Below are 17,810 nucleotides of genomic sequence, written 5' to 3' on the forward strand. Positions count from 1 at the left end.
AATGTACAGTTAAAAAGTATACAGCCTTTTTTCTCTGTTCCATCCTCTCTCCACAAATAACCATTGTTCAGTTTCTTGTGATTACTTCCAGAAGGAGGAAAAAGTCGAAGCCTAGACCAGCATAATGTCGGTTGATATATCTGTTAAGTGTATCCAGAAGGGATCTTAGTATATATACTGCTTTGTTCTTTGCTGTTTTCATCTTACAGTATTTTTGGAAATCTTTCCATATTTGTCCTTATAGATTTACCTCATGTTTTTTTTAAGAGCTGCATAGTTCTCTTACTTATTTAAGCAGTCCCTACTGATGGTTGCATCCACTGTTTCCAGGGTCTTGGCTGTTGTGTTACTTGAAATGGAATAAAATTCTGGTAGTCATAATTTAGTTATCTTACCTAATACTAGAGCACACTTGGTTTTGATTCTCTACAAAATCATAAAATGTTATTTCACAAAGTTAGTAAGTGCTGCTTGCTTTCAACATCTTTTTCAGGTTGGTACCCGAAGGTATATGGCTCCAGAGGTATTAGAGGGTGCTATAAACTTCCAAAGGGATGCATTTTTGAGGATAGATATGTACGCCATGGGATTAGTCCTGTGGGAACTGGCTTCTCGCTGTACTGCTGCAGATGGTAAGGGAACATATATTTTTTTAAAAGACATATACATATATATGTATACCTGTACCTACTACACGTGTATGAAAAGGGTTGATTACTCTCAAAGGTAATATTTTAAAGTACAATTTTTTAAAAATAGACTCCAAGAGGTGGTAGCATAAAGAAAACTCAGGAGGCAGGGGATGGGGAGGGCAGGAGAGGAAAGGTACTGATACGTATTGATCCATTACCATTGCCAGATGTTTTGCTGGGCACTTTACATACCTTCAGCTTATTTCCTAAAACAACTTTGGAGGTAATTATCACCTCAGTTGTGAGGAATTTGATGCTCAAATTTTAAATAGAAATTAAATAGCTTGTCTGTTTTAGTTGCAGAGTGATAAGTGGTGAAATCAAGATTTGAAACTCTGATCCAGATTCAGGGAGAGGGCTGCTACTTTGGTAAGATCACGAGGGTCCTGAGACACCTAAGAGTTAAAGTCAACTCTTGGGTGAGAGGAGGTGCACAGAGTCGGGGGATTTTGCTTCCCAGGATACTCAGGCTGGCTGTTCAGCCCTCCTGTGATGGATTGAATTACCATTCTATCCTCCATGACCCAGAACTGAGTGTGTGTTACAGCACAAGTTAGATTCTGCCTCCTTAAAGCTTTGTTAAGTCTGATCTGATGTAGACATTATTGTGAACATAAGTTACATTCCCTAGCACATCACCTTGGTTCTAAGGGATTCCTAGTCCTTGTTCTTGAAGTCCTTTTCAAGTCCTAAAAATATTTACATTGATTGACTCATTATAAACCTGCATATTATGTTCCTAGTGTGACAGAATTATAGCGTTGTAGGTATTCTGTCTTTAGTGCTCCTCAGAAGGTCTCTACCCTCTCCAATTATACTACTTTTTTGGATATGAGAATATAAGGCAAATTTCCTATTAAACTCCCAAACCAAGTAAATTAGTTTGATCTTTTAAAACTTTAATTTATAAAAGTTATAACCATCTTAACCTATGTTTATAAGAATATTTTCTGAGTACTGTAATAGTTTCTCAGTGTAGGACAGACTACCTCTGGTATATGAAACTTGATTTGGGATACTCTGCTTTTAAAGGGAATTTAGTGGAAAGTGCTCAGGAATGGACAGCCATTCATTCTTCCAAAATTGGCGTGGGAATGGATCCAGAACCTAAGAAAGGTTGAAGCAATTTGGATATAATTTTAGCTTAGAAGTCTATAGGAAGAAGAGTAAGCTGTTCAGTGTGTTTTGGCTCAAAGTGGAAGAAAAAATGCATTTATTGCGTGCATTTATGGAGGCACAAGTAGGTTAGATGGCAGATGTTACAGGAAAATATATTTCTTCAGAATTTCATTAACATGAACTCTCCAAAGCAAGCCAATTGGATGTAGTGTTATAGGGGATACACAAGTAATATACAGTTTAGTTAAGGTGATAAAATGTATCCTGGACAATTAACTCCAGAGTAAGGTAAGTATGAATTGTCTACATAGGCAAATGTTTTTGGATGAATGTTAATACCTGAGAAATGTTAAGGGAGTGTTATGGGAGCTTAGAGGTGTGAGGACTTGCTTTGTTGGTGGGGAGGAGAGGTTATCAGGGAAGTTTTTATGGAAAAAGAATAGGATAAGGATAGATGCTTACATTTCTTAAATGCCTTGCATGTGCTATGAAATACTCAATTTCAGAGTCAGGCATTTCTGATTCAAGTCAGAAATTGAAGCAGAGGGGACAGTATGAACACTGCTAACGTAAGTGCTTTTCAATTTTTTAGATGGCTAATTGTTGATGGTTCAGTTCAGTGATTCTCAAACTTTAACGTGCAAACCAAACTCCTGGGAATCTTGTTAAAATTCAGATTTTGACTCGGTAGGTCTGAGGTGGGGCCTGATATTTACATTTCTTACAAAAGCTACCCCATCAGTGCCAGTGCTGGACCTGTGGACCACACTTTGAGTAGCAAGGGTTAAATAGACACCTTAGAATGTCAGTACTCTAAGTGATTGGAAATGCTTCAGCAGAGACTGACTATCCAGCCATCAAGGATTCTTATATTTAGACAGGGTTGAGTTAGATGGCCTCCTTCTTGATCAGCTGTTTATAACTTATATTCTACGCAGGAGTATTTGGTGTGTTTTGAGAACTTATACAAGGTTTATGTCTATATACAGACACATCTGGTCACTGAAATTGCTCATTAGCGACCAATTTCTGTCAACGGGAGACAGTTTAGTGATTGAAAGCACAGACTTTAGAGTCACTGAGGTGGATTCAAATTCCAACTCTATCACTTAACAGCTGTATGCCCTTGTGCAGATGATGGAACTTTTTCTTGAGCTTTTTATCTGTAAAATAGGGTAATGCCACCTTCACTCTGTGAAGATAAAATGGAAGTAAATAATATAAAGTTCCTGGTTAGCATAAGTGCTCATCAGTTATTAGTTATTACAAACTCCTAACTGAATTTCCATATTTGCGTAGGCCTAAGAAAAAGAACATGTAGAATAAATCTTGCTTGTCTGTGAAGGCACATTCTGATTCGTTGGGGACCCTTTTTGTAGAGTACATTTGTGATTTTTAAAAAAACAATATCTGGCAGCTCCTGTGAGGGCAGAGAAGAGGTGTGACTCTGGGGTACGTAATTCCTCATGTGGAATGTGTAGGGGGTTTGGGCATGTCAGAATAAAAATGGTTATAGCAGACCGAACCCAAAATCTTCAGAGATGAAAGCACTACTATTTACAGTCTGATCTGAATTGCAAGAGTGGGTACCTTAAAGAGCTATTACGTCCTTAATATGCAGAGATCCATGGTTCCCTATGTGCTATATACAAACAGAGATAGGCATTCCTTATACAACAGGTAATAAAGCTCCTTTCACAGTCCTTAGCAGAGTTACATGCCAAATTACAGACTTTCTGATTTCCTCTAAAGTTTGCGTCACACTGCGGTATAAGTACAGTTGAGGGTTTGTTTCTCTCCCGTCACTATAGCATATGACAGTTGGGAAAAGGTGATTCAGAGTGTGTTTTAGAAAGCTTGTTCCAGTTTGGAAGTTAGGAAGATTTGAATTACAATGATTTTTTCCCCTTTTTTTACATTTCAGGACCTGTAGATGAATACATGTTGCCATTTGAGGAGGAAATTGGCCAGCATCCCTCTCTTGAAGACATGCAGGAAGTTGTTGTGCATAAAAAAAAGAGGCCTGTTCTAAGAGATTATTGGCAGAAACATGCTGTAAGTTATATAGTTAGCTTTGCACTTGAATTTCCAATAAAAAATGTTTTTCAGAGGAATGATTGATATCTCTGCACATTTCTCTTTTTGTCTGAGGTGGTGGTCTTCATACAGGATATTCTGAACTAGAGTTCTAGAAACAACAGAATTAAGGCTATGTTCACTGGTGAGGAAGATGGTGAGGTCAGAGCCTTGGGGCACTCAGGTCTGTGGTCTTTCTTGTGCAGATGAGTGTGCCCCCCGTTTGGAGATCTTCCCGGGGGAGGAGTACTTGGCTCTGAGCCTGCGGATAGTCGGGTAGGCTTGCTGATCACCACCTTCCCAGGTCATTTAAGAAAGTGAAGCGCCCAGTTTTCTCCTCTCCATGACAGTTTTTGCATTTTGATTTGGGACTGGATGATTTTCAAGTTCTTAAGAACTTAAGAGACTAGGTAGGTGAAGGGTGGAACAAAACTGCCCTGGTTATTTTGGTCTAGATATAACTAGAAACATGGATAAAGCCAGGTAGAAAATCCTTAAGGTTGGCTTTTGAACCTTTTTTCCTACTTTAACTGCAAGGTAGAAATGCTGATATTAAGAAAACAATAAAAATTGGTAAACTTCTTAAAGCCTCGGTTTTGAATACAATTCAGAGGTTAGCATTTAAATTACCTGGTTTATGAACAATGGTCAGGGATTTCTGGAATTAAAGAAACGGTGCTCTGTGAAGACCTAGATGGGTAGGATTGGGTCAGGGGGAGGGAGGTCCAAGAGGGAGGGGATATATGTATACATATTGGCTGATTCACTTCACTGTGCAGCAGAAAGTAACATGACATTGTAAAGCAATTATACTCGAAAAAAAAAATCACCTGCTGTGATAGTCCCAATGCTCAGAAAAAAACATTGATTTCTCTCAGTGCTTTTCTCCATGTGTCTGCATATAATAGATACTCAAAAGTGAATGCTGACAAATATCAAACTTGGCTAATCTTGAAACTTTCTTCGACCCACAAAAATAGCAATTTTTTTGTGAGAGTTTTAGTCTGTTTCCTAACAGAAAACAAAAACTGATGTGGTGTTTGAATGTGTTTTTCCTTTTTAGGGAATGGCAATGCTCTGTGAAACGATAGAAGAATGTTGGGATCACGATGCAGAAGCCAGGTTATCAGCTGGATGTGTAGGTGAAAGAATTACTCAGATGCAAAGACTAACAAATATCATTACCACAGAGGACATTGTAACAGTGGTCACGATGGTGACAAATGTTGACTTTCCTCCCAAAGAATCTAGTCTATGATGGTTGCACCATGTGTACACACTGAGAAACAGGACTCTGAACTGGAGCTGCTAACGAAACTGCTTACAGTTTATTTTCCGTGTGAAATGAGTAAGATGTCTCCTGGACATCTCAGAAAGAAGACCCTCGTTTCAAAAGGTGGCTCTGGGAGACTTAATGGCATTGCCTGTAGCAGAGACATGAAGGACATGAGACTAAGAGAAAAGTTGCAAACTCTAAAAAGAAACTTTTGAAGAAGTGTACATGAAGAATGTGGCCCTCTCCAAATCAAGGATCTTTTTGGACCTGGCTAATCAAGTGTTTGAAAACTGACATCAGATTTCTTAATGTCTGTCCGAAGACACTAATTCCTTAAATGAACTACTGCTATTTTTTTTAAAATCAAAAACTTTTCATTTCAGATTTTAAAAAGGGTAACTTGTTTTTATTGCATTTGCTGTTGTGTTTCTATAAATGACTATTGTAATGCCAATATGACACAGCTTGTGAATGTTTAGTGTGCTGCTGTTCTGTGTACATAAACAAAGTCATCTAAGTGGGGTACAGTAAAGAGGCTTCCAAGCATTACTTTAACCTCCCTCAACAAGGTATACCTCAGTTCCACGGTTGCTAAATTATAAAATTGAAAACACTAACAAAATTTGAATAATAAATTGACCCGTTTTGTAACAAGGTATTACAAATTCACTGTGTTATTTAAGAAAAAAGGTAAGCTATGCTTAGTGCCAACAGTAAGTGGCCATTCATAAAGCAGTGTTTTAGCTTTTCTTGTGCTAGCTTGTGATTTAAGGAAAAAAAAGTGCTGTTTTTTGAAATGAAAAAACGGTGTCTTTCCCCTTTCTCCCATATTTTAAAGCTTCATCTTATATCCAGTTCCCAAAATGTTGCATACTTACCTATGTATTTTTCTAGGTGTGCTGTGCTTGGGGACTATTTGAAAATTTAAAGCATGATTTAAATTTTTTAAAGTGAGCTGTAACACTGGAAAGCTCTTCATTTTTATTCTTTTAAAATAGATTTTTTTTTTCCTATTTATATATGTAAAATTGTAGTGTATTTCTTTTCACCAAACAGTGTGTGGGACATTCTTTATCACTGTTTTAGGATCACCTCAGGAAGTGTCATTACCCAGAATTCCTCACTCTCTGCTTCGAGACTTGTAACTTTATCACTATATTTCTGCTTGGTGCCATCTTGTCAGAGTAATATTTGATGTCTGTGATATGTCAAGAATTATCCTAGGATAGAGATTTAAATTTTTAAGCACAGATTTCAGATGTTACTGCTTTAAAACAAATCAGGGATAACAAGTTAAACTTATAACTTAAAATATGCAATGACATTTAGAGGTAACCAATGTTGATATAGGTAACATAGCTTAGCCTCCTCCCACGAATTGCTTTTACAACTAACCCTGATATTAGTTTAGGATAGTTCATGCCTTATCTTTGATAAGAAAATGGAATTGACGGTAGGTAGGTGCCAAAGTGCTTTTCAAAACAATATTACATTAGAATATAATTGGATTCTTTCTCAAATTTATAGGCCAAAGTAAAACATTAATTTCCTGAATTTCTGGATTACTGATGACCAACAAATAGCCAGTATTATGCTATGTACTTTTGTCAGGTCATTTTAAAATCCATACATTAATTTTATAAAAGAATTTTTTACGTGTCACTATCAGGAGCTCACTGTGAATGTGTTATCTTCAAATGGCTATTTAACCACACAGTACACTACATTTTACATAAAACATGCACTTAATCTCTGGGAATAATAAATTATATTATTTATAAATAATACATAGGTCAACAAGACTCCTTTAAGCAGGGAGGGAAAGAAGAATAACAGCATTGTTGTCTGTGTGCCACACACCATACAGAACTTTGTGCTCTTGGTCACATAATGTACCCAAGGCTTTGTTGTATTTCTAAGAATTGCCATTTCAATGTTGAGTTCACCTTTATTTCAAAAAGTACTTGGCTTCTCAATTTCTTGGTCTGGTTTTGCTTCCACTTGGAAACTAATTAAGAAGGGAAAATGAGAATGTTCATACATGAAAATTGTTAATCTCCTGAAGACTAATTTCTACCTGTTGTGAACAATCCTGTTTTTAAAAGTTAAAAAAAAAAAATCAAATCAAAAGAAAACAAAAGGGAATATTATGATGAATGTTTGGCTTATGTGAATCTTAGAGATAAACTTTATAAGACCACTTATTCACAAAATAAAGTTTTCTCTTCATGTTAGAAAAAATTTTTAGAAATCCTGGGTATTGTACTTAAAACTCTAGCTAACCAATTTTAAAACCTGTATCCTTTTGAGAATTACATTGACAGAAAAATACTTTTTATAAGCAGTAAAATAAGAATGTTCCAGTGACTACCTGTCCTGATACCTAGTCTTGTTAAAACTTTCTTTTGCAGGGCATTTTCATGTTTGGTTTACAGTCAGTGTAAGTGGGCAAGTTAAAAACTTTGAGCTTAGGGATACTGAAAAAAAGAAAGATCAAAAAGAGAAAAATGATTTGTTTTGGGGTACACTAAGACCCCAGTAATTTTTTCCTCATGTGTATGGTGCTCCTTATGATTCGTCTTGTATTTTGCCTTTATGACACCCATCAGAACTGCTGCTCTAACTTATACTCTCTACCTTGCCCAGATCTCCGTGTAAGGAATGCTTTATGATCAACTGCCATAGGACTGATGGATTAACCAGTGTTTGGCTTTATTCGAAGTTTATGCCCTGCACAGCTCTTGTATGTATTTTAGATGCTAGGAAGTTTTTAGCATGTGATGTGTGATTCTTGTTTGAATGTTTATTACAGGTACCTTGTGAATTCCAGAACAGAGACTGTGCCTCACAATTGTTGGTCCCATGAACTTGCACTATCCTTCATGGTGATGTTTCGAAAATACAATCAGGAAAAAAAAAAGTTTATAACTTAAAAATGAGTCATATATCATGAAACTAAAAAGAATCTGTTCTTCCCCCTTTCCTCACTCCTAGGTAACAGCTACATTTAAGTAAAATGCAGGTGGTAGGGGAAAAATCCTGGCCAGATGATAGTTTAGTGGAATAAACTGATTACTGTTTTAAAAAAATGCTTCACCACGGATATTTTCCAGTTTCTCTTTTTTACCTTTTTAAAATACTACTTTTTAGGAACATTTGGTATAATGTGCATAAAATTATTTACTGATTTATGGGCAAAATGATACAAGTAGCATCTTGATTGAACATCATTTACCTCAGATATTCAACCAGCAGTACATTTTTTAATGCAGTCTCAACCCATATCCTATTTGTTACCTCTCAAAATATTGGTAAACAGTTATTTTAGCTTTACTCTGTATTTCTTGTCAGTGTTTTGGGCACAGGTTGTTGTACTACTGTCAAATTGTACTTGCTATTTTTTCTGCAAGTATTTAACAAAAAGTTAAAAAAGAAAAAAAAAAGTCCCATAAAACCCCACCTTGGGTAAGTGATTGTTAAATATTGTACAAATAAAATGTATGCTATCCCCATTCCATTCCCAAGTTAAATAAAAAAATAAATATGGTATGATTTGCATATGAAGTTTTTCTTTAGTTATACGTTCTTAAAGAGGGGAACAGTAGCTTTATAATTTACAGTGAGGCTTACACCTTGAGATTTGCAAGAATGGGGATAGGTGAAAGGGAGGTTTGTCAGTTGTGGCATTTCCCTCCTTTGTTGTGTAAACAGATTGTATTCCCACTAAACTACATATGTTGGTCCTGCCAATTTTAAGAGAGGCTAAATGGTCTTAGTTACCTTGTCTTTTCATACGGAGATTTAAAAAAAGTGGCTTAGGTAATAGACATCAAAGACATAAACTACTCTTCCCAACTGTAACTAGTTTACCAGTTGAACAGAAGAATTCTGGTATTTTCACTTAGGGTAATCGGTGAGAGAGATCACCAAGGAAGCTAGCATTCATTTACATTTTTAGTGTTGCAAATTCTTTTGTTTATCCTGTGACTTTCGAAGAAAGGGGGGGAGGAAGAGCCCTACCTTGTCACACTGAGCGTCACAGTTCACACCCATGGATTCTCAATTTTTGGGGGGTAAAGGTGAAGGAAATGGCAACACTTAGGTTATGGTGGTTTGAAAGAACCTGCGTTGTCTTCTAAAACCAAATGAAAATGCAAACCATGGTGGAATCTGCAAGGAATCTCTACAGAAAGACCGAAACTGTTTCCACAGCGTTGTTCTGCAAAACAGATTCTTCAGACAGTTAATAGTATATTATCAACACATATAGCATTATGATGTGTGGTAAGTTTGGACCAACAGCTCTTATCTCCTCAGAGCCATTCACATGCATGTCCACAAAATTGGAAAGACTTTTTTTCTTAATAAGATCCTGTTCTTGGTAGGGCACCTGGAGGGAATCACATGAGTGAAAACTGCACTGATGGCGCTAACATTCCTCCTCACCTGGTTTTCAGTCTTTTGATTGCGCTGTTAACAGGCTACATTCCTCCTCTAGTAAATGAAAATATCTTTAAGCCATATTTGTTTACATTATTCTCGAAAGCTTTTTACTAGGGCTTTTTCAGATTTGGTTTTTATTTTATTCATGATGGTTTAAACAATTTAAGAGATGAAGTTAGTTTAAAAAATTTTAAGTATATTTAGCTTCTCTGTATTAGGGAATGTGGAAAGGGGTACATCAACATTCCTCTGAAAAAAATGCCCTTGAAATGTAGGCACGTGCTTCATTTGTATGACTTCTGCTAACCTACTTTTTCTAGTGTGTTTCATAGCTCTTTCACTGATATTGATGGATTTTCTGTAAGGCAGGTGAGGGCTCTCAAACTTCTAGTGGCATCTTAAGCTGATAAAAATTTGCAATCTTCAAGCCAGTTCTTTGGGTGCTTTTATGGTCAGTACCTTTAAGCAGAGGGTACTTCTCTAAACAGTTGAGAAGAATTTTTAAAGGGACAATCTTAGCTCAAGTGCAAAATCCTTGCTTCTGGTAATAGTGATGCCACCATGGGAAGTATTTTTTCAAAATATCTCCTAAAAATCTGTAGACTATTGCATAGAACCAGGGTGCAAGCCTTAGCTTTCATAATACACTGCTGAAAAGTAAATGACAGTGATCTGAAAACTTAGAATGCCGGTATACAAAGAACAGGTTGCAACTACTAAAGAGCTATTTTTATGCACAGAAATCTCATATTCCATTCTAAACGCAATACTTCTTAAAAACCACGTAAATAGTTTTTTAGAGTATACTTTTAAAACTACATGGTAAGGAACGCATTACTGAGTTTTGGTGTCAACGAAATGAGTTGAATTCCAGGGTCTGTCAATCCTCTGGACAGGGTCACTACTGTGTTAGTTTTCTCACCTGTAAACAACAGTAACTAAATATCATAAGGTCTTTGACAGTTAAAAGGATTACAAACTGCACAAGGATAGGGAGTCTGTCTTTAGTAAACCTTCCATGAAAATAATAGACAATCAAATATTTTTAAATAAATGAAGTCACTAACACGTAACGAATGCTTACTAAATTTCATTTTAAACATATACCAGCATTAGTTCATGGATTCCTGATGCTTTGCCATTCCCACGTTCCTCCCTCCTAGGGCTCCACATTTTGATACAAGCAGGTTTAGTTAGCACCGTCATACACTTTCCATTATCTGTGGGGGTGGGTTCACAGGATCCCCTAAACTGCCTGTGTCAGAAAGACAAATGCTAGTCCCTAGAACAGGCCCCAGAATCTGCATTTTAAAACATGCTACAAAAGATTCTTCTGTAGATGGTATGAGTACCATATTATAAGAAGCCTGGAAGAAAATGGTCAAACCTTTTGCTTTTTTCTTCCGTGTAAACCATCTTCTAGCCAAACTGATCAGTCTCCTGAACTAGAAGACGTGGGTCTGGGACAGAATCCCAAATTTCCATGAATACAGAAAAACTGCAGCACCTCCCAAAGGACCAAAAGACTACTCATTACACCTCAACTCTTACCATTGTTTCTTTACTGCTTTGTTTAAGGTTTGTAAAAACATCTGGCTGCTGGGTTGAAATGAACTCTTCAAATGTACCACATAAATACTTCACAAGTGTTAAATAAGCATATGATTCAATCCCTAAAATAGTCATATTTATTTTTTGAACAACTACCTACAACATAATCTAAATTACTGGAATTATAAATCATGTAACTGCTCATGTGCCGTGATTCAAAGGCAAGGCACAGCCATGATGCTACATGTGTAACAGTCTCCCATAAATACAAAAATACATTTTTATAAATATAAGAAAATGTAATAACATATCTTGTTGAAGGACAACATTCTTTAGAGAAGTATGCCTGAAACTCCACAACTGAAGCCATGGTTATATTCATAACCAGCTTAGGGAGGATGTTGCCCACTGCCTAACATCTGTAGGACAGTTAGGGTATTTTTGCAAAGCATTCATAATTTGCGTATTATCCAAAAGTAGTTTCATCAGCTGGTACTCCCTCTGTGCATTTACTGATGTTCTTTCCATGGGCCTTATTAATTCTAATTGTTGTAAATGTTCAAAGGCCTGAAAGATGAAAGAAATAGTTTAGGTTGAATAGGGGAAGTAAAGTAAACAACATTAACTCAGAGAACAGTCAGGATCTTGGTCAGTTGTGGAATAGAGTACCAGGAAACAAAACTTAATAGATATGAGTAAAGTTCAAAAACAGCTCTCATTAACCTCATAAAAACTTCACACATCACACGAGGCAGTGTCTATATACAGTTATCCGTCCCTGCATCACTGAATATAAACAGGGCAAACTTAATTCAGTTTGTACAACGTGGTTTTTGTTCCTAACCTCATTCTATGTCATATCTCCTCCTAGTACTTAAGTTAACAGTTTCTAGTTCTCTATAAAAACCTAAGATCTGATAAGACCAGTACTTTTTGACTAATTGCCTAGGTTACTCAAATTCGCCTTTACATTTTGTTTCTACCTTTGTAAGACTTTGCTGTGTAAAAGTTTAATACAGCTGTAAAAAGAGAGGGAGGCAGGAAAGACCTGTAGGAGTACACCTGTTCAGCTAACCCTATAAATAAATGATTCAGCAGAGTGGTACAGGTATGGAAGAAAAGACAGGCTCCTGTTTCCCTAAGAAGTCTGACAGACCACTACAACCCGTCAGAAAGTCCCTTTCTTTCATCTTCCCCACCTTAACAGGGCTCTTTACTGTCTGCTTCCTCTTACCTCCAACATTCATGTATTATGTCTTTTCTAACCATGTTTGTTGTTTCAGGTATTTTATTAATGTATTAAAAAAAACCCATTAAATCATGACCTACTAACCATTAAATACTGAGACACTGAAATAGATTATGAGCTTTCTATTCTTAAGCCTCATTGTGAAAAATACTGTTGGAATATATTCTTTATGTACTATAAAAATTCTTCTGATGAAAAGAGAAACAGTTCAGACACCATTAATTTCTGAAAATGAGAAAATACTAGAGGCTGCAGGTACTGGCTGAATAAAACTGAGGAGATTTAAAGTATTTCTAGGTAGCAAAATACTTTCTTATTTAATTAAAAGGTAGAAATGAGCAGCTTCAAATTACTCATAAAAATTTAAGTGCTCAGCTAAACCTTTCCACTCATACAACTCCCACAAGCTATGACTATCAGACAAATATGGACATTAGGAAGGGAGGAAAAAACCAACCTCCAGTATACTAAATACTTTTCCTATTGTTTTGAAGAAATGGCAATGCCCTGATCTCACATTTTTTGGTTGCTGTAAGAAATAAAATTGACTACTAATCCCTTATAAAGGATGCTAAAGAAGCTATGGGTCCACTGCTTAAAAAAAAATCAAAAAAGGTGTTTCTTCCCATAAAGTCCTCTAGAGCTGTACTGTCCAATAGGTAACCACTAGCTACACGGGGCTCTTGAGCATTTGAAATGTGGGACTCTATTTTTAATTTTATTTAATTTTTATTAAGTTTAATTAAAAAACTAACACTTAGAAAATTTGTATGTTTGAAACAATTTCATAATGTAAATCTACTTCAGCTAAATAAGGAATCTAAAAAAAATAATTGAAGGAATCTAAAGAGCAATTATTTCCAATGAATAGTCAGTGAATTAAGATGTGCTTTAAATGTAAACACATAGAATTTCAAAGATTTAACACAAAAGAAAATAAACTTCATTAATAATTTTCTATATTGACTATAGATCAAAAGATTTTGGTACAGTAAATAAAATTTACTGTCCAAGTTAATTTCACCTTTTTTTTGTTTTACTTTTTTGTTGCTACTAGAAAATCTAAAATTACATTATGTGGCTCATATTTCTGGTGGACAATCGTATGCTAGAATAAAGTTCCTCAAGTTTTAAAACTCATGCCTCACCCCTAACAAAACTTTCTCTGTATACCCTCACCAACCAATGAGATTCTTTTTTGTTTTCTTAATGACCCATTCGGTCTCTTTTTACTGCTGAGATTATAAAGCCAAGCTTAGAGGTATAAAGGGATAGGGTTATGACTGTAATGAGTAGATCCTTTGCACGATGCCAGTTCTAGGAAGAGACAGTAGAGGGCAGTATACCCCCAAAACTGTAAAAAGAACTGGCTGCATTCTTCAGAATGATTCAAACATTTCATTTTTAGATTGATTTTTTTTTGTCTGTTTTGAATAAAATTCCTATGATAATACCTAATGTTTCAAAATTAATGAAAGTGCAACTATGATATATACAATCAAATCAGATGTAAAAATAAGCCTTTAAAAATTAAAACTCTTACCTTCATGACAACAGGTTTCTCAAAATTATAAACAGAATGGGCCTTCCTTTGAACAAACTTCTGAAACTCTGGACAGAAAGCAATGACAGCATTAGTAGCTTCAAATAAGCAGTGGGGGTAGTAGTGTTAGAAAATACCAATGTCTCATCTCACCATTATAAACCATTTGAAAATTAAAGGGTTCCTCTTCATAGATGTCATTTAAATGTTTCATTGCTATGATAAGACAGATTTCCAAGACTGACAGACCTATAATAAAAGGGGAACAAACTATGAGGTATCGTTTATTTACTGATACATAAGACTGAAATAACTTTCCTTCAAATAGAAGGATAAAGTGAAAGATTATGGTTTTGAGGGGTGGAGGGAGGTCAAGACACCCCTCTAGGTTCAAATGTGTTTCAGTCACTATTATCTGAATAATCTTAAGAAAGTTACTCAACCTCCCTGAGCTCAGTTTTCATATATGTAAAATAGGATCGTTCTAAACTTCCAGAGATGGTACAAGGATTCGAGACAATACTATCTAACACTTAACCACATAAACCAGAGCTGCAATTATGATGTAACTTTAAAATTACACAGGGCCCTCGATTATTCAGAATCTCTAATCCCCTGGAAATTATATCTAATTTTTTTATTTCCTGGAGAGGAGAAGGTTCATTAGATTCTCAAAAGGGATAGTGAACCCCAAATGGCTAAAAGCCAGTGCCCTTCATTAACACTTGGTGCAATGAGAACGCCTGCAATACAGTCTCAGCTGGATTTACAATGTAGCAAGTGAGGCAGTGCCTCGAGTTCCTTTCACTTTAAATGGGAGGAACAATACCTTTTAAAGGGCTGAGTTAAAGGACGTATGGATATAAAAGTATTCTGTATATAAAATACTATACCCAATGTTAATTATAATTTTGAAAATCATACCATTATATAAACTCAAACATTTAAAAAACTACTAATTAAGCAGGTTTCTCACCATGTACAATATTTGCTTTAGAGTCCATGCTACACAGCTGGTTTGCCTCCATCAGATCTGCTGCAGTCATAAATGGGTGTGATGGTGTTACACGATTTAAAGCAAGCATCTAAGGAAATGCAGATCAGAAAAACAACTGCATATTTACTTAGGCACTTTAACAAAACTTCTTAATTCAGAGAGTTATGAAAGAGTAAATAGTAATGCCTGGGAAAGGTATTCTCATATTTAGCTCTATTAAAATACAGTATTTCAGTTCATATGTCATGTAACTGTATAAATGTAAAGCATTAAAAAATTCTTGCTGCTCTCTCTACCCCTTTCCATTTGCATATCTTGTTTGTTTACAACTCCTCAAAAGAAAAATACTTTAGAAGGAGTAGGGTGACGAGAAGAGACCAAAAATAAGTAAGACTACTATTTAAAGCCCCAGACTAAACCAAACCAAAAAGGCAGAAGTGTGACTTGTAAAAACTTTCTTACCACCCAATCGACCAATCCAGGTTATTAGTCTTAAGTGACAGAGGTGAGCTACTTTATATTGAATTGTATTAAAAATTAAAAAAACAAAAACAAAATTATACCAAGAAACAACTCTCCTTGAAAGCAAGGACAAGTTGCCTCCATGTAGCAAGTGCTCTGTCCAATGACTAACAAAAACTTCTGCATTTGAAGATTTATTTGTAACTTTCCTAACATCTAAATTTTACTTAATTTTTTAAAAATTTATTTTTCATTGAAATATAATTGACTCAGCATTTAAATTTAGTCATGTAAGTAGGGTGAGCAGGTAAAAATGCATGACATCTCATTAAATTTGAATTCCAGGTAAACAATGAGTAATTTCTTAGTGTAAGTATATGCCATGTAATATTTGGGACACTAACACTAGAAACTCCTTTTTTTAAAAAAATATATATTTTATTGAAGCATACTTGATTTACAATGTTGTGTTAATTTCTACTGTATAGCAAAGTGATTCAGTTATACATATCTATACACTCTTTTTCACTATGGTTTATCACAGGATATTGAATATAGTTCCCTGTGCTATACAGTGGGAACTTGTTGTTTATCCATTCTACCTATATTTTGCATCTGCTAATCCCATACTACCAATCCATCCCTCCACCACCCCACTCTCACCCTCGGCAGCCACAAGTCTATTCTCTATGTCTGTGAGTCTGTCTCTGCTTCGTAGATAAGTTCATTTGTGTCATATTTTAGATTCCACATATAATTGATAGTATATGGTATTTGTCTTTCTCTTTCTGACTTACTTCAGTTAGTATGATGATCTCTAGGTCCATCCATGTTGTTGCAAATGGCATTATTTCATTCAGTTTTTAATGGCTGAGTAGTATTCCACTGTATATATGTGTACCACATCTTCATTATCCATTCATCTATCGATAGACATTTAGGTTGTTTCCATGTCTTGGCTATTGTGAATAGTGCTGCTATGAACATATGGTTGCATGTATCTTTTTGAATTATAGGTTTGTGCAAATATATGCCCAGGAGTGGGATTACTGGATCACATGGCAAATCTATTTTTAGTTTTTTGAAGAACCTCCATACTGTTTTCCATAGCAGCTGCACGAATTCACATTCCCACCAACATAGTTGCTGCACAAATTTACATTCCACACTCTCTCCAGCATTTGTTATTTGTAGACTTTTTAATGATGGCCATTCTGACCAGTGTGAGGCGGTACCTCATTGTAGTTTTGATTTGCATTTCTCTAATAATTAGCAATGTTGAACATCTTTTCATGTGCCCGTTACCATCTGTATGCCTTCTTTGGAGAAGTATCTATTTAGGTCTACTGCCTATTTTTCGATTGGGTTTTTTAATTGTTGTTATTATTAAGTTGTATGATCTGTTCGTATATTTTGGAAATTAAGCCCTTGTCTGTCACATCATTTGCAAATATTTTCTCCCAGTCCTTAGGTTGTCTTTTTGCTTTGTTTATGGTTTCCTTTGCTGTACAAAAGCCTGTAAGTTTGATTAGGTCCCATTTGTTTACTTTTCCTTTTATTTCTATTGCCTTGAACTCTCTCCCTTTTTTAACCAGGGCCCAGGGTCTTTAACTGAACAAAAAAGTTTGGTAATCCTTGTCCTTCATTCCCCATACTGGGAGGGATCCAGGTACCCAGTAGCTCCTTCCCTTTCTCTTACCTTTTCTTTTTGCTTTTATTATAAAATATTTTTGACATATAAAAAGGCAAGAGAATAATATAATGAATATCCATGACCACTTTCTCAGCTTACAAAATATAAACTTACAGAGTTGAAGCTCCTGTCTCTTGCCCTGGTTGGACTCTCTACTCTTCTCCATGCAAAAAAATCATGCAAGTCTTCATCCTTCTACTACATATCTTTGTATTCCTAGACAATACAGAGTAATTTTCAACTTTTATATAAATACCATATTGTACTTAATGCTACTCTTTCTTCACTAAACAACTGTCATGAGAATTCATCTATGTCCAGATGTCAATTGTGGTTTATTCTTTTTTTTGTTATATTCCTTTGTATATATGCACAATTTAATTATTCTTTCCCTTATTGATGGGTATCTGTCATTTTGGGGGAGGGACTATAAACAAGGCTGCAATAAACAATCTTGTACATGCCTTCTTGTGTATTTGAGTCTCTCTAGATACCTAATTTTCCATATTGCTCTCCAAAGTATCTATACATATTTACACTACTAGCAGCAATAAACGTAACAGTCACCATATCATCAGACATAAACTTTTGTTGTTGTTATTGTTGCAGTACGCGGGCCTCTCACTGTTGTGGCCTCTCCCGTTGCGGAGCACAGGCTCCAGACGCGCAGGCTCAACGGCGATGGCTCATGGGCCCAGCCGCTCCGCGG

General features: G+C 35.8%; 2 protein-coding genes across 9 annotated transcripts in view; one reads left to right on the forward strand and one right to left on the reverse strand.

The window, feature by feature from the left end:
* ACVR2A (activin A receptor type 2A) overlaps positions 1 to 8,710 on the forward strand; it is an 83,766-nt gene extending 75,056 nt beyond the window's left edge. For 2 of the 4 annotated variants that reach the window (XM_033425316.2, XM_033425318.2), the window contains exons 9-11: positions 494 to 632; positions 3,736 to 3,866; positions 4,951 to 8,710. In XM_033425316.2, coding sequence (XP_033281207.1) covers positions 494 to 632; positions 3,736 to 3,866; positions 4,951 to 5,145 — 465 coding nt within the window. In that variant the 3' untranslated portion in view covers positions 5,146 to 8,710. Of the gene's footprint in view, positions 1 to 493; positions 633 to 989; positions 3,867 to 4,950 lie in introns of those variants that run through there. The other 2 variants (XR_004482497.2, XM_033425317.2) reach the window with 2 other exon arrangements.
* Positions 8,711 to 11,276: 2,566 nt separating this feature from the next.
* ORC4 (origin recognition complex subunit 4) overlaps positions 11,277 to 17,810 on the reverse strand; it is a 95,763-nt gene continuing 89,229 nt past the window's right edge. For all 5 annotated transcript variants that reach the window (XM_049712490.1, XM_033425321.2, XM_004268238.4 and 2 more), the window contains 4 exons: positions 14,926 to 15,034; positions 14,103 to 14,198; positions 13,950 to 14,017; positions 11,277 to 11,724 (listed from right to left, as the gene is read on the reverse strand). In XM_049712490.1, the coding sequence (XP_049568447.1) occupies positions 11,536 to 11,724; positions 13,950 to 14,017; positions 14,103 to 14,198; positions 14,926 to 15,034 (462 nt within the window). In that variant the 3' untranslated portion in view covers positions 11,277 to 11,535. The remainder of the gene's footprint in view (positions 11,725 to 13,949; positions 14,018 to 14,102; positions 14,199 to 14,925; positions 15,035 to 17,810) is intronic.

This window comes from Orcinus orca, chromosome 7 (genome assembly GCF_937001465.1).
Source record: "Orcinus orca chromosome 7, mOrcOrc1.1, whole genome shotgun sequence".
Taxonomy (NCBI): domain Eukaryota; kingdom Metazoa; phylum Chordata; class Mammalia; order Artiodactyla; family Delphinidae; genus Orcinus; species Orcinus orca.